This window comes from Malaclemys terrapin, chromosome 2 (assembly GCF_027887155.1).
Source record: "Malaclemys terrapin pileata isolate rMalTer1 chromosome 2, rMalTer1.hap1, whole genome shotgun sequence".
NCBI lineage: Eukaryota > Metazoa > Chordata > Testudines > Emydidae > Malaclemys > Malaclemys terrapin.
The window spans coordinates 51,542,433-51,564,541 of NC_071506.1; the positions used below are offsets into that span (position 1 = coordinate 51,542,433).

At 41.4% G+C, this 22,109-nt stretch overlaps 1 protein-coding gene across 2 annotated transcripts in view; it reads left to right on the forward strand.

Moving 5' to 3' along the window:
• Positions 1–22,109, forward strand: part of ZNF704 (zinc finger protein 704) — a 136,413-nt gene that overhangs the window by 34,416 nt on the left and 79,888 nt on the right. Inside the window, exons 1-2 of one of the 2 annotated variants that reach the window (XM_054017748.1) lie at positions 2,414–2,450; positions 7,150–7,397. In XM_054017748.1, the coding sequence (XP_053873723.1) occupies positions 2,442–2,450; positions 7,150–7,397 (257 nt within the window). In that variant the 5' untranslated portion in view covers positions 2,414–2,441. Of the gene's footprint in view, positions 1–2,413; positions 2,451–7,149; positions 7,398–22,109 lie in introns of those variants that run through there. The other variant, XM_054017747.1, reaches the window with a different exon arrangement.

Genomic DNA, 22,109 nt, shown 5'->3' on the forward strand with positions numbered 1-22,109 from the left:
CAGAGGGGTCAGTACTCCCATGGTACAGCCTTCTACTCCCTGCTCACAGAGTCCCCGCCAGCCTCCTCAGTAGAGGAGAGTAACTGCCTATTGGTTGCTTCTGCAACAGTGGGAAAGTGAAAAAGGCAGAGAGCCTAGTCCTGGCAGCCAAGACTGCCCTGTGCAGAGCCCTGTCCAGTTCCCCTGCTGAGAAGAGCATCCTGCTGCCCCAGGCTCTTCAGTGTGGCCCTGTCAGGTCCTTGCACTCCCCAATAACCTTATTACACTGTCTTTCCCCAGAGCGTGTGTCCCACAGTTTGGGAACATCTGATCTAAAGGTTCCCAACCTGGGTGATGACCTTTTGTAGATGTCAGTATGATGCCACACGTTGGGATTAGTTTTTTCAGCATGCTTTTTAAAAAGTTGGGAAATTACACACAAACTACATTAACAGAACATTGGTAAGGTTGCAAAGTCAAGCACTAAAAGGTTAGGAAATGCCAGAATTAAAGTTGCATGTGCAACCTTAATTTGATCCCCTGGTGCATATGCATTATGATAAAGCCTTTAATTATGTGATCGTATACTTTTTTTCCCGCCAAGGCCCCAGCCTCATTCAATGCACAGGGTGGACCTGTTCCGGGGATTAATCGGTTGTGTAGTGAAGGCAGCTGTTTTCTGTAGGACCCCTGTCTTATTTGTTACAGAAGTTGGAGGGTGTGTAGTGAATGAAGCAGGGAATTGCAGGAAGAGGAAGGTCATTATCATAATTAAGGTAGTTTAATTGGATTCTCTTCCTGCCTGTGCCACAGAGTCCCTGTGAGATCCTAATCTTCATAAATCAGACTTTTCACAGCAAGTCACTAATTTTGTTTTCCTGATATTCTGGGTGTCTGACTTGAGACCCCGGGGTCCGATTTGCCAGTCAATGGAAGCTGCGCTTTGTGAAAAATGAGGTTCTAGGCATCTCAGATTGGGCACCCAAAATTAGCAGATGCTTTTGACTTTCATTTCTGTGTCTCACTTGTTCATCTGAAAAATGGGGATAATAAATACCCTCTCTTTCACAGGGGTATTGTGAAAAGAAATTCATAAATGTTTGTGAAGCACTAAGATCCTGTAGTGATGAGCACCATAGAAAAGCCCATGAGGAAATTAAAAATTGTGCCTTCAGAGTAAGGTTTGAATAGTGTCAAGTAAATAAGGCATGGGGGCACACATTGACCAATGTGGAGAACATAAAATGTCCATCCTGTGTGCTGAATATGCTAGGGGTCCTGTGGAAAGAAAAAATAGTATGCGATCATGTACTTAAATACTGTCATAATGTAGCACACACAGGACCCAAATTAAGGTTGCACAGACATTAACACTGACATTTTGTGTGTTTTAAATTCTGATCCTACAGCAATATTGATGGATATTGAGGGCACTCATGAGGCCCTTGAGGAGGGACTTCTAGTCTATTTTTTAAATGTTTTTTTTAAATATAATCACCATTACCACAACCAAATTTATACCATCTGTATCTTAGTTCTTCGTTCTAGTTGTTTACATGTTGAGTGTTTTGCTTTCCAAGACAGTGGAGAGGCAAATTTTCTCAGTAGCATGTCAACTGGCTGTGTGTCAAGAAGTATAAAATGACTAATGCTTTCTACTATTTACATTTTTAAAGTAACTGTTCTAGTTTTCTGTTGAAACTGCCAGTAGTCCTGCCATGGAAACATTAGAATGAGACGCACATTAAATCATTTGTCCTAAGTATTTATGTGCCTGTGGTGACATGTGCTTTTCATAGCAGGACAAACTTGGAATAATTATCTATCCTGTGAACCGAAAATAACATACCATTCTCGTACCTGCCGATGTTTAAAAACTATACATAGAGATGTTTGGGAGAGACAAACCTCTTTCTGCTCTGTTGTTATTAATTTGTCAGGAGATCTTTTTTGAAGGGGAAAAGAGGTAGTTTACTTAAGATATGTCTACATTAGAAGTTTTACTTGTAAAATTTCCACTGACATACAGCTGCCAATATGGCCATATTGCTAGAGTGCAATCTCACTTGTCTGCATTTGCAAGTGAGCTCATCCTCAGTGATAGGTTGTATTGGCAGAAGATGTGGGTGGGTATCCCAGTGTCCCATGCACCACTGGCTGGTACACTGCCTTCTGGGGAAAGATTGTAGTGCGTTGTGGGATACTCCTCTCAGGGTATTATGGGAATTTGGGGTCAAATTCTCCAAGCACCACTGTACCATACCATAACCTGCTCTTCCTTGTGCCAGTTTTCGATCTCTGCCATCTTACTGTGAGAACTATAGATGCCGAACAGACCAGAAGGGCTATCGTGTCTGTTTTAGAGACCAAGCAACTGATTTGTACTGTGTTTGCAGAACTCAGACAGTTACCATGACAGCTGGGTGTGCAGCAATGAATTGGAGATAACTGAGGATGTCTGGATGATGCAGGTAATCAGTGGCCTTTGCTAGTTGCTGTAGCCATTCACTGACCAACTGCATATGGTAGAGTAGCAGTTCTGGGCTCATGAAACTAGCATGGAAAAGTGGGATTGCATCGTAATGCAAATATGGGATCATAGCAGTGGCTGTAGGATTTGTGGAAAGCCACATTTCTGGAGCTGTGTGCTGAGCTTGGCCCAGCTCTTCAGTGCGGACACTCCAGAATGAGAGATGTTTTGACAGTGAAGAAATGGGTGGCTGTTGTTCTAGAAGCTTGGAACCCCAGATGACTATCAGAGGATGGTCAATCTCAGTTCAGTGCTGGAAAAATCTATGGTGGAGGTGGGCATCATCCAGGTGTGCAAGGCCATTAAATGTGTTCTGTGGCACAGGTTGTAACTCCGGGCAATGTGAAGGAAACGATGGATTCAACAAAATGGGCTTCCCTAATTATGGCAGGGCCATGGATGGAATGCATATCCTGAACCATCCATTCCTTCCCTCTCTCCCCTCACCCCCCCCCCCCCACTTTGGAGTACATAAACAGGGAAGGGGTACTTTTCCATGGTAATGCATTCATGAGTAGATCACCATGGACGTTTCACTGACACTAACACTGGCTGGTCAGGAAAGGTTCTTGATGCTCACATCTTTAGGAATACAGGTTTTCTTAACAAGCTGCAAGCAGGGACACTGATAGGGTTGGAAGATACCCCCTGTATGTGTTCTCTGGTTTCACAGGTTTTGAACTTGGACCACTAGAGAAGTTCCAAGAACAGGTCCTCTCCTGTCTTTTCTTTTTCTTTTCCCCCCTCCTGATCAAGGTCAGTCTTTCAGCCGGCATGGCTGGGCTGGCCCTCAAGAATGTCCCAGCCATGAGGTCACTGATAAACAACCAGAGAGGCAGCCATTGTTAGATTTAAGGGATTAGTAGACATCAAAAAATAAATGCCACAGTGCTTAAAATATTTCCCGTATAGATCTGTATAAAATATATGAACAAGTCACAGTCACATCTGCTTGCACCAGACTCATGCACCAGCACATGCCATGGTGAGTGTATGGGGTACTTTTGAACCCCTTTAGGTGTGATGGGTGCAGTGCTAGATGTGGGGTCCAGGGTAAATGTAGGGATAAGGCAGTAAACACTGTTGAACTTTGGCAGTGGGGATCCTGGCAGCTATATCGCTTTCGAGGATACAAAAGGCCCAGAGAAAGCAATTGCTCAAGATGGCTTGAGGTTGCCTGGGCCCATAGACAGCTGGCTTCTTCACAGTGATCATACCCCTGGAGCTCATTGCAGAGTGTCTTATTGGAGCGGGAGAAACAAGGCTGCTCTTCCTAGAATGCATGGGCAAAGATCAGAGTACTTGCTGAAAGTTTCCCCGACACTGTGCCAGAGGACAAAAACGATGTCTGGGCCAACGTAAACCAGAAACTCTGCAAGTGGAGGAGAGTTGTGGTAGTTGGCTATTTCTGTGAGCCAGTCCAAACCCCGTGAGCCAGCAGCAGTTTCTGCCCCTTTCCTGAGTCTATGCACAGCATGAAAATATTTTGTTTTGTACTTGGATTTTCAGACATGAAAGGCAAAATATTGTGTTTTATGGTCTAGAAAACCTTCATCTCATAAGCTTACAAGAATATGTCTGCAACATCATGTAGTGAATGCCCTAAGGTACTAGATTGTTTGCAAGCATTGTTTTGTATTTTTTGATGTATTTATTTTAAATGCTCAGGTATTGGTTTGTGTATGTGTCTTTTCTGGTTTTATTTTTATTTTAAAAATGTTCTTCCTTTGAAAGGCTTCTTATCAAAGGCTTCTGCCAAAGCATGTGTTTGGGAATGCTTTTTGGTATCTTAAAGAATTTCTGGGGTTTTATTTTTTATTATTGCTGCCCTTAAAATAAACCACCTACTTTAAAACAGAATCCCTTTGTTCTCTGCTACATGCAGTTGGCAGCCATTTTGAGAGGGAGATGGGGCCAGAGAAAGGGAAGTGAAGTGTTGGGGATCATAAAGAGAGCTTTAAAAAGTATGCATTAATGGGGGTGGTAAAATACACCTATCTGAGTCCCTATCCCCTTCCTTGATGTGTTCTGTCTCTGGGTCCAGCTGCATCTCAAATAGCTCCTGGTTATCTGTGGGCTCTGCATCCTCCATATCGCCCTCCTCAATGAACTCTTCCTCACTCTGCATTTCTGGGGTTTCTTCCGCTGGATGTTGCGAGGTGTCCACTGTCACAGGCTGGTGATGGGGTCCCGCTCAGTATGACATCAAACTCTGTCTAGTAGAAGCAGCTCAGAGGGACAGCACCAGACGAGGATTGACACATTTCCAGTGGTTGGTAACCGGATCCTTGAGTCCTTGCCCCCTGCCTCGCCTCTTCGCCTGAGGCCCCGTCCCTGCCCTGCCTCTTCCACCCAAGGCCCTGCCTCAGTACACCACATGCTGTCGCCACGAGCCTGGCCCCAGAGGTGGTGGCAGTGGCTGCTGCTGCACTGTCTCCTTCCTTCTGCTTAGGGTTGCCATAGATTTAAAAAAAAACCCTGACATCATGGCTTGTCAAATGGCACTCAGACACACAAGCCGAAACCCGGACTCTCCGGGTGAAAACTGGACAGGTGGCAACCCTCCACCAGACTGTTTGTCACCTGTCTTTGCCCAGTCTTGTCACCTGCCTTTGTCCCTGCCATACCTCAGCTTCCGCATCTCCTTTGCAATGTCCAAATAAACATCCAGGCAGCAGTAGCGGGAGGTTTCATTGTAGCTTTACGTGGAATCATACCAGTCGGCTTGCTTGCAAAGATGGGCTAGCAGGAATAGAGGTATTTCCAAAACATCCTGGGCATTTTAAATGTGAGAATGGGGAGGATGGGCTTCGAGACACTGTGACCCTGGGCAGCAGAGGACAAGGATTCAGCCAGAGAAATCACATGTGCGATTACTGCCAACACTGTTTGTGTCCTCCAATTTACTGATTAATAAGAATTCAAGTGATGCATAGGCATTCAAGAAGTCAGCCCCCAGATTTCTATAGTGTGGCCGTGGCATCTTCCTCTCTATCACAGAAGTGCAGCTACTCAGATCAGGATGACCTGTGTTTTCTGCAGGCTGCAAGTCTATATTAAACAGCTGCATTCTGGTTTATTTTTTGCAATTTGAGTGCATTCCGTAGGCTTCTGACAAGCGACCAGTTCGAGAGCTCAGTAGCAAAAGTTTGGGTGCCTTGAAGTAACATGATCAGGCCCTTCTAACTAACTTCTTGTGCCAGCCCAGCCCTGCGTCTCCATTCCCCAGGAGTGGAGAAGTTGAGAGAATGGAGGAACTGGGCAGAGGTGTGATGTAAGGCTGGCAGGGGACACTTGTAACTGGCCTGAGAGAGTTAATGTGTATGTAATGCCGACAGACCCCTGTCATCTGTGAGCAGGATTGAACCTGGGGCCTCTGGAGCTTAGTGCATGAGCCTCTACAGCATGAGCTAAAAGCCAACTGGCTATTAGCTAAAGTTGTAGAGCAGACTTATTTAAGTCTCTTTCTAAGTGGTCTTGGTGCTACTAGATGGGACAGAACACCACACCCTGGAGGTGTGTGGGTTACATGTTGAGCTAGTAAGAGTGTTGTAGGCTCCTTGACCCCTAGGAGCTGCTAGCATGACCCTCTGGGCTTTTTTTCCCTTGGCCCCAGTCCCAGACGGTACTTTTATACTTGGAGAAGTGGAAGCGTCTAAAGCGGGTAGCCCTCCCTTTTGTAGGAGGGGAGGCAGAGAGGAGGAGGACTGGAGGGAAGGCTCAGAGTGAATACTGACCACTGTCATGTATTTAAGGGTCACAATTTTTTGTAACCTTGACCCATGTTGTGTGACGGGGGGCAGGAAATAAAAGGCTGGTCTCTTCCTGTGTGTTTGCACCTTTACAGTGTGAGGGTCTGAATCTCCCTGTAGAAGAGGCCAAGTGGTGGCAAATTATCATAGCTGCTATGAAACAGCCTCTCTGGAACTGCCAGTTTTCACTTAATGGTCAAACAGGACCTGGCCAGTAATTCATACTCCTGCAACCAGGAAGCAGGCTCTTCTATGGGGAAGAGAGAGAGACAGGTTTAAATATGTTATCTTTAGTTTCAAGTAAAACACAAATTATTAAATTGCTTCTCGGGAGCCTCCTAGTTGTTTATATATAAAAACACACTTCACATTCCTTCCAAATGATAATATTTACAGTTATGCTGTGCAATAATTGTAGTGTGTGTGTGTGTGTGTATGTATGTATGTATGTATGTATATGTGTATATAGTAAGTTTTGGTGGGCTGGCCATGTTGGATTCGTTTTAGAAAGATATCCATATAAATTGTGAATTCTCCTGTTTATTTCCAAATAAAGACTGTGTGTGTGTGTGTGTGTGTAAATATATAATACTTAGTTATTTGATTTATTCTTAGGTTAAGAATTATGAGTTATCTGAAACTGCTTACCTTATAATGCAGTCAGAAATTGCTTCCCAAAATAATGATATTATTGTCTGGACTGCCTTTGTCACTAGTCAATTTCTTTTGAAGAAAAATGACAGCAATTTTAGAGTCTGTGGAGGGCAAAGAGGTAGTGGCCTAGTTAGTGATGCTAAATAGAAGTGGCTGCCTTAGGGGTGTTGAATTTTTTTCCCCTTTTAAGAGAAATAAAGGAAAATGTAATAATAATTGCTTTTAATTTTGCAGGCAGGCAGCATTAAGCGTGAAATGACCTTCACTACATTTCAACAGGATGACCTAAAAAGTGACATCAGTCAAAAATTACCAGACCAACAGTTTCTCCTGTTGGCCATGAGGGAGGAAGATTTAAAAACTGCAGACACCAAAAAAACAAACAGAATTCATGAGCATGAAAAAGAAAACACTCGTTCTGTCTGTCTTCTTGAACAGAAACGCAAGGTGGTTTCTTCAAATATTGATGTGCCTCCAGCAAGGTAAGGACAGACTTTTAAAAGCATGTTTTGTTTTGTCTTTTAGTGGAAGAGGGGAGGAAAGTTGATTACTGGTACTGTTGGCACAGGGAGGCTAATACGCATTCTCCAGCAGGTCAAAGTAAAGCATTAAACTGTTCTTCTGAAGTGTCAGCTGGAGAACTAAACATACCAATAACAAAAACCGGAAACTGAAAGCATTTGAACCTTACCAGCATGTGTTGCTTCTGCTCCCTCTCTGTCACTGAATGGTTGTGCAGGGTATAGTAAGTTTCAATCCACTTAGCTACACTGCTAGTAGTGTGCTCTGAAAAAGATTTTTTTTTTTAAAGAGAAACAAATACTGAGTACCAATAAAGGGAGGTGGGGGAGAGAAAAATGGAGATGGAATAGTATTAACAGAGAAATGGACATAAATACAATGTGAGTTTGTCATTTTACATCGAGACCCAGTCTGGTGTAGTGCACAGCTGAGGCACCCTAGAAGAAGGATCTGTGCCCCTGACAAGTAAGAGATTGATGACTGAGGCAGAGCCAAGGATCTTCCCACTCCTATCCCATCTGCCTGCATGCTTGCTCTCCAGGAGAGGCTGAAGGTCCCTAAAAGTGTGTGTGTGGGGGGGGGGCACTGGTGCTCAAATTGTGGCCCTGTTTCTCCCCCCTCCCCCCCCCCCCAGCTGCCCCTTCCCACCCCCTGAGGCCTCCTCCCTGTGCTGCCTCTTTTCCCCAAGGTCCTGCCCTCTACTCACTCCTCTCCGCTCCTTCCCCCCATGTTGCTTGCCCTTATGGCCTGTAAAAAGTGGGAAGGCCATGGCCCTCTTACCCCCCCCCCTTCATTCCAGCACCCCTGTTGCTACCCCCACACCGTCCCTGCATCTGCAACATGGAGAGGATACTCAAGGGAGCATGTGGGGTCTTATTCTCCATTATACCCCTAGAGCTGAGTCATAATGAGGCCTGTTGAAGAGCGGGGGAGAAAGGAAATGAATGAATTGAGGAAAATAAATATGAAGGGGAAGGTAACAAAGGAAAGAAAAATCTGTGTGTTCCCAGGAAGTGAGATGGGGTGTGGATAATTCAACTAAAAATATCTCTGAGCCGTTGTGGTATAAATAGTTGTGTGTACTTTTACTCTGTACATGTTATAACACTTCTCCTGCCCACTGTGCAACTACTGTAAATGCACACAAACGTAGGTAATTGTATTAGACAATTCCACTTTTGGTTAAACTGCTCAAGATGAGTATTTGGGGATAAATAATTGTTCTCCAACTTGACAGATGCCCAGGTGAGAAGGAGATGACACTGTTTATTTGTATGTTTTCTGGAATTTAAGTAACAGCTAGAGAGGGAATTTCATGTATAAAGCTTATACAGGGTAAACTAATAAATTGTTCGCCCTCTATAACACAGAGAGAGAGAGAGAGATGCACAGTTGTTTGCCCCCTCCAGGTATTAATACTTACTCTGGGTTAATTAATAAGTAAAAAGTGATTTTAGTAAATCCAAAAAGTAGGATTTAAGTGGTTCAAGTAATAACAGACAGAACAAAGTAAATTACCAAACAAAATAAAATAAAACACTCAAGTCTAAGCCTAATACAATAGGAAACTAAATGCAGGTAAATCTCACCCTCAGAGATGTTCCAATAAGCTTCTTTGACAGACTAGTCTTCTTCTAGTCTGGGTCCAGCAATCACTCACACCCTTGTAGTTACTGTCCTTTGTTCCAGTTTCTTTTAGGCATCTCCTGGGGGTGGAGAGGCTATCTCTTGAGACAGCTGAAGACAAAATGGAGGGATTTCCAGGGGCTTATATAGTCTCTCTCATGTGGGTGGAAACCCCTCTCTTCCCCTGTGTAGAATCACAGCTACAAGGTGTAGTTTTGGAGTCATATTGGCAAGTTAGTTCTTTACATTGCCCACATGTTAGACCTAACGTTCCTAGGAGAGCTCAGATGTGGATTGGCGTGTCTCTCAAGGTCCATTGTTAGCCAAGTACTCCCAATTACTTGAATAACCCCTTCACACTGTGTTGACCAAATCTGCCTCAGGTGCTTTCTACAGCAAACACTTTAAATACAAGCATAGAGCCAATGCTCATAACTTCAGATTTAAAAATGATACATGCATGTGACTAGGATGAATACATGCAGTAGAACATAACCTTTGCAAAGATATGTTACATGGCATATCTAGTATAAAACATATTCCGTTATGTTTTACACTAGATATGCATATTTACACTCAAAAACATATTTCTATAAAGCATTATGGGGTGCAAGGTCACACTCTCTCTCTCTCTCTCTCTCTCTCTCTGTGATGGTTCAAACTTCTGATTCTCCTCTCTGTAATGGCTAAAAACCACTATAGGTAATGTGGTGAATGTCCTAGGGTCCAGGTTAACCTGTAGTGTTCTAGTATGTTTTTTCTTTTTTAATTTTGACATTGAGGTTTCAGCAAAGGCCTTGTAAAATGTCTGCATAGTAAATTTATTTGCAGGTAATACTCAGTGGAATGCCTTCCAATATGTCTAGTTGTCCAAGTTCGTTTATTACAAGTTCTGCCTTTGAAGTATATTGTGGTACTGGGACTGGAAAAAGGATGATGCGATTGAGCTGCAAAGTTCAAGACTAGATCAGAGCTTCCCCGAAGTCTGAAGGTGGTGGTACCACTGGTTTTGCTCTGGCCCCTAGAGATAGAAGCCAACTGTGGAAATCCATGAAGTTCACAAATGTTCAGAGCTGGGGTTCTAATAAACAAGTGAATGTTTAAAATTTGAAAACCTTAGTGCAGGGATCGACAACCTTTGGCACATGGCCCGCCAGGGTAAGCACGCTGGCGGGCCGGGCCGGTTTGTTTACCTGCCGCGTCTGCAGGTTTGGCCTATCACCGCTCCCATTGGCCGCGGTCCCCCGTTCCAGGCCAGTGGGGGCTGCAGGAAGCGGCATGGGCCAAGGGATGTACTGGCTGCCGCTTCCCACAGCTCCCATTGGCCTGGAGCGACGAACCACCGCCAGTGGGAGCCGTGATCGGCCAAACCTGCGGACGCGGCAGGTAAACAAACCGGCCCAGCCCGCCAGGGTGCTTACCCTGGCAGGCCGCGGGCCAAAGCTTGCTGATCCCTGCCTTGGTGTATTTCAATGTTTTCATGATACTCATCACTGTATTTTCTGAGTGCCACCCAACAGTGACTGGACTTCTCTCAAAACACCCATGTGAGTAAGGCAGTATTTGTATCTCCATTTAAGGAAACTGAGGCACAGAGCGTAAGTGCCTTTTGTTCAATCATAGAAATGTAGGGCTGGAAGGGACCTCGAGAGGCAGGACCAAGTAAACCTAGACCATACCTGACAGGGGGGTTATCCAACCTGTTCTTAAACATCTCCAATGATGGGACTCCACAACCTGCCTGGAAGCTTATTTCAGAACTTAACTGCCATTATAGTTAGAAAAGTTTTCCTAATATCTAATATAAATCTCCCTTGTTGCAGATTAAGTCCATTACATCATGTCCTATCTTCAGTGGACATGGAGAACAATTGAAAAATGTCCTCTTGTAACAGCCCTTAACATATTTGAAGACTGCTATCAGGTCCTCCCTCAGTCTGCTTTTCTCGAGACTAACCATGCCCGTTTTTAAACTTTTCATCATAGGTCACGTTTTCTGAACCTTTTATCATTTGTGTTGCTCTCCTCTGGACTCTCCTATATTGAGGTGCCCAGGATTGGACAGAGTACTCCAGCCAAGGCCTCACCAGTGCTGAACAGAGCAGGACAACTACCTCCCATGTCTTACATTTGAGATTCCTGTTTATACACCCCAGAATATTAGCCTTTTTAGCAACTGCATCACATTGTTGACTCCGTTCAATTTATGATTCACTATAATCTCCAGATCCTTTTCGGTAGTACTACTGCTTAGCCAGTTATTCCCCATTTTGTAGTTGTGCATTTGATTTTTTTTCCTGTCAAAGAATAATACTTTGCACTTGTCTTTATAATATTTCATCTTGTTGATTTCAGAACAATTCTCCAATTTATCAATGTCATTTTTAATTCTAATCCTGCCCTCCTAAAGTGCTAGCAACCCCTCCCAGCTTGGTGTCCTCCACAAATTTTACAAGCATATTCTTCACTCCATTATTGAAGTCATTAATGAAAATAGTGAATAGTACTGGACCCCAGGACAGACTCCTCCACAATTCCACTAGATATGTTCCCTCTGTTTGACAGTGAACCATTGATAACTATTATTTGAATACAGTCTTTAAACCAGTTTTGCATCCTCCTTATAGTAATGTCATCTATATTACATTTCCCTAGTTGCATATGAGAATGTCATGGGGGACTGTCAAGCCTTACTAAAATCAAGATAGATCACATCTACAGCTTTCTCTCTATGCACGAGGTCAGTAACCCTTCAAAGAAGGAAATTAAGTTGGTTTGGCATGATTTGTTCTTGATGACAAATCAATGTAAGCTATTTCTAAAAACTCTATTATCCTCTGGTGCTTACTAGTTTGTTTAATTATTTGTTCAAGTATCTTTCCAGGTACCAAGGTTAGGCTGACTAGTCAATATTTCTCCAGGTTCTCTTTGTTCCTCTTTTTAATGGTTGGTACTATGTTTGCCCTTCCCTAGTTCTCTGCGATCTCATCCATCCTCCATGAGTGCTCAGAGATAATCACTATCAGTTCCGAAATTGCTTCAGCTTAAGTACCCTCGGATGAATTTCACTAGGGCCTGCCAACTTGTATATATCCAATTTATCTAAATATTGTTAACCAGGTTTTCTCCTATTTTGGCTTGCATTTCTCCCTCTTGTTGTTAATATTAATTGTGTTAAGTATCTGATCACAACTTACATTTCTAGTGAAGACTGAAGCAAAATAGGCATCAAAGACCTCATTTGTCTTGATGTCATCATCTGTTGTTAGTGTTCCTTCACTGCTAAGCAATGGACCTATACTTTCCTTATGCTACAGGGTTAGGTTGACATAAGCTGCCTTGCATCGACCTAGCTGTGGAAGTGTCTTCACTTAAATTTGGCTCCTGCTGATGTAAATGCGTCTCTATGCTGAATTAGTAACACCCCCTCCCCAAGCGACATAAGAGTAATGGTGGGTGTAATTAGGTTGACACAGTGTCAGTGTAGACATTGCATTGCTTATATCGACTGTTACTGGCTCTCAAAAGCCATCCCACAATGCCCCACACTGACAATACAATTGATTCAAGTTTTCCTGGTGACGATGGGCACCTCTGACAGAAGGAGCAGAGTGCGTGCGCGCACACAAACAATTTAATAACTGTGGTGGCTATATGCCAACATAATTTTGTAGTGTAGGCATGACCTTAGTCTTTCTCTTGCTCTTAAGATACTGTAGAACCTCTTCTTATTGTCCTGTGTCCCTTGCTAGGTGTAACTCATTTTGTGCCTTAGCCTTGCTTGTCACATAGCAAGTCTGTTAGAGCAAGGCATAGAACCTCTGTCTTCTAGGTGCCAGTAAAGTTTAACCTTCACCACTACAAGACTGTACTTCTTCAGTGAGATGAGGGGTTTCCACGAAGAAGGAAAAGAAAGAGAGAATTAATTTAATATTTACAAGTACCTTAGTAAAACTAATTGCGATTTGAAGAAATACATCTATTAATTTAGGAACCAGTGAACTCAAAGAGGGGTTTTGCATGTGTGAGTGAAGGATGCTAGAATTAGCCTTTGTATAGCAATGAAAAGTGTTCTGGTTGCCAAAATGTCGTCTAAAGTAGTTTGATGATGCATTTTATGCTATAAGTAACTAAATTAGATTGTTCTGCTTGCAAGAGAGGATTTTTTTCTTGTGTTTTTATACATTCCAGTCAAGCTATTCTAGCAGAATTAGTGAATGAAGAAGGAAAACTAACCTAGATTTTAGACCCAGTAATACAGTGATGGATACCTTGGTGACAATTGCTATAATTTTGAGGCAAATTCTAGTAAAAGTTGTAATCATTTGGGAACTCATTATTTTCTTCACTTTGGGCCATGTTGTCCCACTCCTCCATAGTGGACAGAAAACTCTCTAAGGCTCTGCCAGGGGGAATGTTCAGTGTCTTTTCCTACAACCCCCTTCAGCAAAGTGATTGTGAGTTCAGACCCAAATTCAGTGTGTTGGTTGAAATTGCTGCAAGTGTGGGGGGCTCTGTGAAGTCCCTGTGCCTTTTCACATGGTCTCAGTCAGCTTTCTCCTCTAGGGAATCTTTGCTGCATTTGGGGAAATAGGAGCAGGGGGTAATTTCTCAGAGCAGCATTTTCTGTCCAGTAGCCCCTTGTCTGGATCTGTTTGGTCTTGACTTCTCCACCTCAGTAAGTTTTAATCTATCTACTGTGTGCAAGTTGTTGCAAACTAAATGGCTTTTTCGTTTGAATGATGCAACAAGAAACTAGGCAAAGATTTCAGTAACTTTGTTTATACAAGGCGTTATCTTGTTTATTTAAGATCTGCTTACAGTTTAGAAAAAAACACACAAACTTCTGCAACTGTGTATGAGGACTGAAGATAAGGATACAGAACACTACAGAAGTACAGCTTATTTATTTTTTGTTTTAATAATGTTGTGGAGATTATTTAAGGCAATATAACTGAGGAACGTTGTGTTTTGTTTCTGGTGCCAAAGGCAACAATTAAAATGAAACTTTATAATAGCTCTCCAAACAAAGGGGGGTGTATAAGGAATAAGAGCTTCAGAGACACACTGTTAGTAGTACAGAATCCTTAATACAGCATGCAAATATCTTAAAAGTAGCTCTTTAACATAGGCTTCTTCAGAATTAGCAGTGTACTCAAGTGAGCTAATATCCCTTCCTTTTCAAAAAACAAAATCAAACTCAACCGCATATTATTTTTCCCATAACATATCTGTTAGAAAGGTGTAGGTAAGAGACAGAATTTTTCAGTGAATAAGAATGAAGGTCTTAGTGAGATGTGTAAGTGTAATGACAAAGAATCATTCTGAAAATGCAATAATTTATAAATGTCACTTGACAGATGAGCAGCTGCCTTAGGGCTTGCAACTTGATTATTTTGTTTGGATTATGAAACTTTAGCAATGTAGAAAAGTTTAAATCCAAACCAACAGCTGTTTGGAAGCATAGTTCTGAGGTATGCTTTAGTTCCACTAGATGGCAATACAGAGCACTTTGCTTTTGTGAAAATGTAACTAGGGCTGGCCAGAATACAAGAATTCCATTTTCTAAAAAATGAGATTTTGAAATTTGTTTTTGTTGAAGTGTGGAACAAAAACAGAGACCTTTCTCTTATTTTTTTTCATGAAAAATTTTGAGGCAGACAGATTCCAGAATAGCCTGTAGTCTTGTGGCTAGGGCACTCACCAGGGATATAGGAGACCCAGATTCAAGTCCCTGCTTAAAGTCAGGTAGGACTTGAACGTGGGTCTCCCACATCCCAGGTGAGTTGCCCTAGCCACAATTCATGACCAGCTATCAACGTAACTCTGAGTTTAAAGGAATAGTAGAAAGATTAAAATATATTTGTGTGTTTTTGAAGATCCCTTAGATTATTACATGTGAAAGAATTTAAAAATCTTACTTACATTTCAGCATTAATGGTGATTGTTTACTTTTTGCATTTGACTCCGATTGGACACTTTCTGGCTCTCAATGCATTATCATGGTGCTGCAGTGTTTGGATTGCAAAAGGGATTAAAATAAGAGAAAATCATAGAAGCTTTACTTTTGATCTGAGGCATTGTCTCGACTACAGGGAAAAGTCGATCTAAGCTACGTAATTTGAGTTACGTGAATAGCGTAACTCAAGTCAACATAGCATACTTACCATTGGGTCCATACTACGCGATGTCGACAGGAGACGCTCTCCCGTCGACTCCCCTTACTCATCTCAATCCGGTGGAGTACAGGAGTCTATGGGAGAGCAATCTGCGGTCAATTTAGCGGGTCTTCACTAAACCCTCTAAATCAACTGCTGATGCATTGATCGCCGCATGTCGATCCCCCGGTAAGTGTAGACAGGCCCTTAGGTTGCATTTTTGCAAAAAGTAAATGTGGGGCTTATATCAACATGAGAATTTCCTTTTTAAGATTATTACATTTGTTATTTAACTTATGTTGCCATGTTAACATACAATGATTTGAGCTGGATACTTCTTTCTGTTTTAAATGTTTGTATAAATTAGACATAAGTGACATAGAGGGCTTTTTCTGTGCAATTTGAGGGGAGGGGAAATGCAGTATTAACATCTTTCTAGTCCAACAACAGGATTAGAAAGAATTTGAGGAAACTGTCAGTCAGCTGCCAACTGAATATCCCTTCCTGAAGTGTAGCTTTTTCTTCCATGTAAGTGCCTTTGTGTTTACTTCAATTTTAGTCAGTCTGCATACTTCTGCTTTTGTATATGTGTTTATTACATAATTGTTTTGGAGAGTTTGCCACACATACAAGTTTTTCCAGTTGGACCAGGAGGAAATTAGGGGTTCATTCATTTTCCTCAGCATTATCTTTAATCAGCCTACTACTGCAACTTGCTTCCACAATATCTCCTTTTATTAAACCTTCATGTACTTCAACAGGTTGCAACTTACACCAGTGTATAAGGGAGTCTGAGTATTAGTATAACATTTTTAGAACCTCACATTATTTTGAATTTATCCCCCTGGTTTTGTTCCAGTGTTTTACATTTTACTCCTGGGGAAATTCTGTGCCAAAATTTTTTTAAAATTCTGCGTGCAAAATTCTGCATATTTTATTTGTCAAAATAACACAGTTATGCCAGTTTCAATTATTTTGGTAATTTATTTCAAAATACCTGTCAACAAGTGACAATAGAGACACACAAAAAAAGATTCAGGAAATGTTTTTTGACTAATAGATTCCTTACTAGGCATATTAATACAGAACCTTGAGTAATAATTCATTAAAACTACAATACAGAAACGTATTTCCCGCACCTCTCAAAATCAATGCAAAGGCTTGGGGGAATCAGGGGTAATAAGGAGCTGAGGGAGAGGGAAGTATTTGCTGGGAAGGAGCCTGGGAGTGAACCTGGAGGGTTGTTGTGGATGGGTGGGAGAAATATAGAGTGTTTTTTCTTGGGGGAGGAGGGATTGTTAGTGAGTTGGGGAGCCTCCCCCATGCAGACACTGGCTGGCCCTTAGCCTCTCCAATCAGTCAGGCACATCTGCCCCTTTCCCCATATGCTCCTGCACTCCTCCTCTCATTCAGCCCTGGCTTCAGTCTGTCCCTCCCAGTAGGCCTTCTGAACCCTTGTTTATGTGGACCCCCTCCAGCAGACCAGAGTGCCCCGTGTTGTCTGTCTGCTTTCCCCCCACCCCCATGTCTCATGCCTCTTCATCTGGCCCCACAAGCTGGGTGCTGTGAGAAACACAGCCTCTGCTCTTTCCCCATTGGATGCTGACTGCTATAGCCAGTGAGTGGTAAGCTGGCTGCTTCTGTTTTGATGCCAGAGCGGCCCCTGGTGGGCAAAAGAAGTAACTGCAGCACCTCTCCAGCAGAATGTATTTTCTGCAGCAAAAAAATCTGCAGGGCACGTGAATTCTGTGCTTATGCAGTGGCGCAGAATTACTGCATGAGTAACATTTGTATGCTTGCTGACCTGTTCTGACCTTCACAAAAATGACTTGTAATGAAATTATCCCACTGAGAAAAATGTTAAAATGTCAAAATAAATATGTTCAAGTTAAACATCATAATGATGAAGTCTCCTATGTGTTGGACATACAGTTTGAGATATTTCTATGTATAAGGCTTCAGAAGCAGACTTAGAAGATGGTATTGTATTTATGTAATAGGTTTACCATTCTTCCAAAAATCTTGCTATTGAGCAGTGAAGATGGTTTACTATGGCCCACATCCACTTGTCTCATCTGTAAAAGTGATTAGCACCTTATCCTACCAGGAGTCAAGAGAAGAGGCTGAATTGTTTTCACTGTTTGATTATACGAAGTTGCCAGCAGGACTGTGATCTCATTACCAAGCATATTCCAATGAATTCTTCTAATGTGCACAGAGGAGAAATGTCTCTTAATCGGCAAAGAACATTAGGCAGTGGCTCTTGAAGAGATGCAATCAATAGTCATTGCTGCTTTATCTGTTAGCCATCAGAGTGAATCCATGTCTTGTTCTAAACTTTAATTCTTCAAAAAAAAAAAGTGTAATTTCATAATACTGCTAAACAGCTGGCAATGTTCAATAAAAGTCGCTTCCTTGCGGTTTGCATTAACCATTGTACAAAAAATCACTGTTAAAGTGCCAGACATCTGTGCTTCTCATGCAAGAAAAAAACCAATGGGTGTGGGTTTTAACTTTTGCCTCTGTAAAACCGGCAAGAAAACATTACCATGTATATGGGTATGTTTAGTATGATCATGTCTGTAGTGAATTTTTGTAAAACATTTTCAAATGGGGAAAAAAAACAATTACATCCTAGATTAGACGGTAGTCTCTCATGTTATATTAGGTGGTCAGCAAAGATAAGATTAGTATTCAGACAGAAGATGTTATTCTCTACATGATACCAAAATTGTAAACAATGATCATTTCTTTTTAATCAACTTTTAGAAGTTAATGAGTTTCATCATATAATAGCAACTCTGGTGTATTCTGTGCAAGATTCACTTTATTACAAACTGGAGATAGGAAAGTTGACAATTTTGCATATTTATCGTAATGTTGCATCTGAGATTTTTACATAGATTTTATTTATAACTGTAAGAACAAACGCTGCACTAATAAATGACCTCACAACCTTATTGCCTTCACTGAGAATAGAGTAAAATTTGACCAGTGGTCTATATTTGATGAAGGGTCTATATAGATAAAAGGTCACTTTTCAAGGATTTTCTAATTACAATTGTTACAAGATGTTTTACATGCATTAAACATCCATTAAGGATTATTAGATACTCCTTATCTGCCAAATGCTGTATTGATGAGGGACATACGAATCAGGCATTTAGAATAATCTGGCCATCCATATATCAAAGTGATTTACGATACATAGGTAGGTAGAATATTTATTATTTTAATGTCCTTCTCTTTTACAGTAGCATTCTATAAAAGGATGTATTTATTTAAGGCAGGTACCACATCTTCCTCTATGTTTTGAAAGTGGCTAGCACATTGTAGGCACTAATGCAAGCTGATTAACAAATCATCCTCGTCATAATAATCCACTTGATAGTAGTAAATATTTTTTACAGTAACATACAAGGCAAGAGTATTGTGTTAGATGAATTATATTTGTTTAAAGGGATGCATACTTTCTGCTGAGCTGCTAGCATTTTCTTTGAGCGTATTATACTCTTGTATATATTTATAACCGCACTTGGGAGGTTAATGTATTGTGCAAATGGAGTTAGTAAAAAGTTTTTTTATTTTTCAGTATGAAATGCATATTCATTTTCTGCACGGACGAGTAAGTATTTCTTATAAGCTTGCAATGGTTCTTCTGTTTTGTTCAAGATCCTTTTAATGCACTTTACCTGCCAAATGGCTGCTAATTTACTATATTTTCTTGAGAATATAATGGGCAATGTCTCTGGTTTTAAACATATTAGCTGAGCTCATTGCTTAAGCACTTTGCAGAGGCTTTTTATTTCGAGTTCAGTGAATTCTCTCATAGGCATGTCCGTTATTAGTCCAGTCAGTGGCAAATATATACCAAGTAACTTTAATCAAACTCTAATTTCCAGTGCTTAGAGAAGTACGTACGTTCCATTCATTTGAACAGACAGTCTGTAGGAAACTACTGTTGCAGCATGATCTTGTCTAAGTAGCTTAATAGATTCTAGGACTGGAAGGGACCTCAAGAGATCATCAAGTCCAGTCCCCTGCCCTCATAGCAGGACCAAATACTGTCTAGACCATCCCTGATAAACATTTATCTAACCTACTCTTAAGTACTATTACTGGGGAAGAGCCTAATTTCAACATGGCTGACATACAAGTAATAAGCAACAGAGGGTCCTGTGGCACCTTTAAGACTAACAGAAGTATTGGGAGCATAAGCTTTCGTGGGTAAGAACCTCGCTTCTTCAGATGCAAGTAATGGAAATTTCCAGAGGCAGGTATAAATCAGTATGGAGATAACGAGGTTAGTTCAATCAGGGAGGGTGAGGTGCTCTGCTAGCAGTTGAGGTGTGAACACCAAGGGAGGAGTGTGTTTATTTCAGCTCTTTCTAAAACTGACAAAAGTCCTAAGTTCCTATCTGCTTGCTTGCTTTTTGCTATGTGAGAAACTTTTTCACGCAGCTCTAATTTGATGATCTTTACCAGAGTAGAGAGAAACCAAATTTCTCTTCATAAGTCAGCAGAGGATCTAGAAGATTCATGTATAGATTTCGCTATATTTTTATGGCTGTTTTTTAAAACAAGTAAAATAGTAAATCACAAATACAAGCAGGTAATAACTCATTCAGTAACCAGTACAGTGCAGCCACAAACAGATTGAAAACATACACAAATCTTTTAAGTAAACACTGTCAATTTGAAGTTTCTTTCTACAAGCCAAAAATAAAACGCTTTGCCTGACCCCCGATGTAGCTTCTTTCTTTTTAAAACACCCTGAAACTTTTAACAAATAGATGCAGAGCAAAACAGATCTTCAATAAAAAATGGACTTTTCCGTCACTGACCCATGTGTCTGTCAAAGGTTTCTATATATTTCTAGATCTAACACTTTTTAAAAAAAAATTATTTATACTACAGTAGTGCCAAAATGTACTAGGCTGTCTCTGGACTTATTTCTGTGTGTGGAAGCATGACCTCATTATGTTAGGCCCTGTACCAGCTTAAATACGTCCCTTTCATGGAAACTACATCACATAGGCTGCAACCTTGCCTACTGCTGAGCACCCACAATGGGAGCTGAGGGATGAGACTTCAAAGTTCTCGAACTAAAAACGGAATTCAGAATGAGCTGATACAGAAAGAAACTTCCAGCTGAGACATGCTTCCAAGTGCCTCTGCCTTCTTGGCCAGCAGGAGGCATCTTGTTACCTCAGAAAGCAACTGCCTATGGGCCATGAGGATTGTGGGTTGAGTCTTGGCTGGAGCAACGGACAAGCTGCACATCTGGCAGGCTAAAGTAATGCCAGGTGTAACTCCACTGACCCCAATAGTTGCACCAAACGTGAATTTGGTTCTGTTATTTCAGCCCCAGGTGATAGACTCCACTAATTGATTGTCAGAGACAGTGTTTGGCCACCAGCTGGCACACGCAGCAAGTTGAAGACAAAAAGGTGAGGGTCTCATGAAATAAGAGGCTACTGAAAATTGTGCTAGGATTGCTGAAGAATTAATTATTTTTTTCCTTGAAACCATATAAAAATCATCAATTTACTAAAGAGATTATAGTGAAGCTATTGAAGGGGGAAATGGCTGAGTATGCACCAATTACCTGTGAATCTAATAGTGCCAAGGGGTGGGGAAGGAGTACCACATAACATTTATTTAGTCACCCCTCACCACCTACACTTTTCCAAAATTATAATCTCTGTTCAGTACACTGAATAGATCCAATTACGTCAGTGGTACATTTTCAGTCTAGGCTGGTAATGGGATTGATTGGGTGGTAGCTTATTTTTCCTCTCTCCTCCTTGGCAGGCCAGTTACCTCCTACATTAAAGTGACAGTTTCGCTACCCCACCAACTTTCTCCAGAAAGGATAGCTATGGTGAACAAGTGGTGTAGCGACAATCTTAGAAGTAGGTACATTATAAATTATCTACAGTACTTTGGAAGGCCAAACCTTGACTGAACCCATTTCCCTTCCATAACCTACCAGTGGATTGTAAACAGTAGTTTCGTCATGGACCAAGACCTCATTGCGCTAGGCCCTGTACCAGCTTAAATACGTACCCATCTCTCATTGTTCTAAAGCTAACTAGGAAAATTACCTTTTATTTGTTTGGGTAAATATAATTAACATTTTAGAGGGAGTGACGTACTCTGTACCTTTAGGCTTTATAGAAAATAATTTAGTTTAAAAACCATTCAGTATTTCACAGATATTATACTGCTAGATATGCCCTGCTGTAGATCATAGATGGATAAATGCTTAAACAATCATTAGGCCAGAAAGAGCAAGAGCCAGAGAAAATGACTTTGTAGTCCAATGGTTAATGCAGCCTCCTGGAAAGCAGGAGACCCAGGGTCCACTCCAGTCCCCCTGCTCTGATAAATGTTCAAATCCTTTCTCCCTTTGTGTCTTTAAGTGGCAAAGGACTTGGAAAGGAAGAGTGGTATTTTTCACAAGTAGATTGTTGGTCTTATACTTTGTTGTATGGTTTAGTACCGGATCTGACCCAATTGGTTGTCGTTTGAGAGGCTGAAAACCCAGAAATACCAGTTTTGTGCACCAAGGGTTGGCACTACAAGTAGTCTTAAAATGGATATGAATATTGTTCGCTTGAAAAAGCAACTCTCATACTGTAAGCATGCTATCTCTGCAACCTAAACTGAAATATTCAATTGGTCTTTTTATTTATTACAGTGCTATGTGTCAGGTGGCTGCAGTTTAGAAAGAGGTCAACACCTTTTTTTACTTCAGTTACAACCATCTTAACTCTAGATACTGATTACAGAAGGGAACTGAATATTTGCTACCTTACCTGCTGTGTTTCTCTGACAGTTAATTATACCCCTCACGCTATTTGCTGCTGGACACAGGGAGGAATG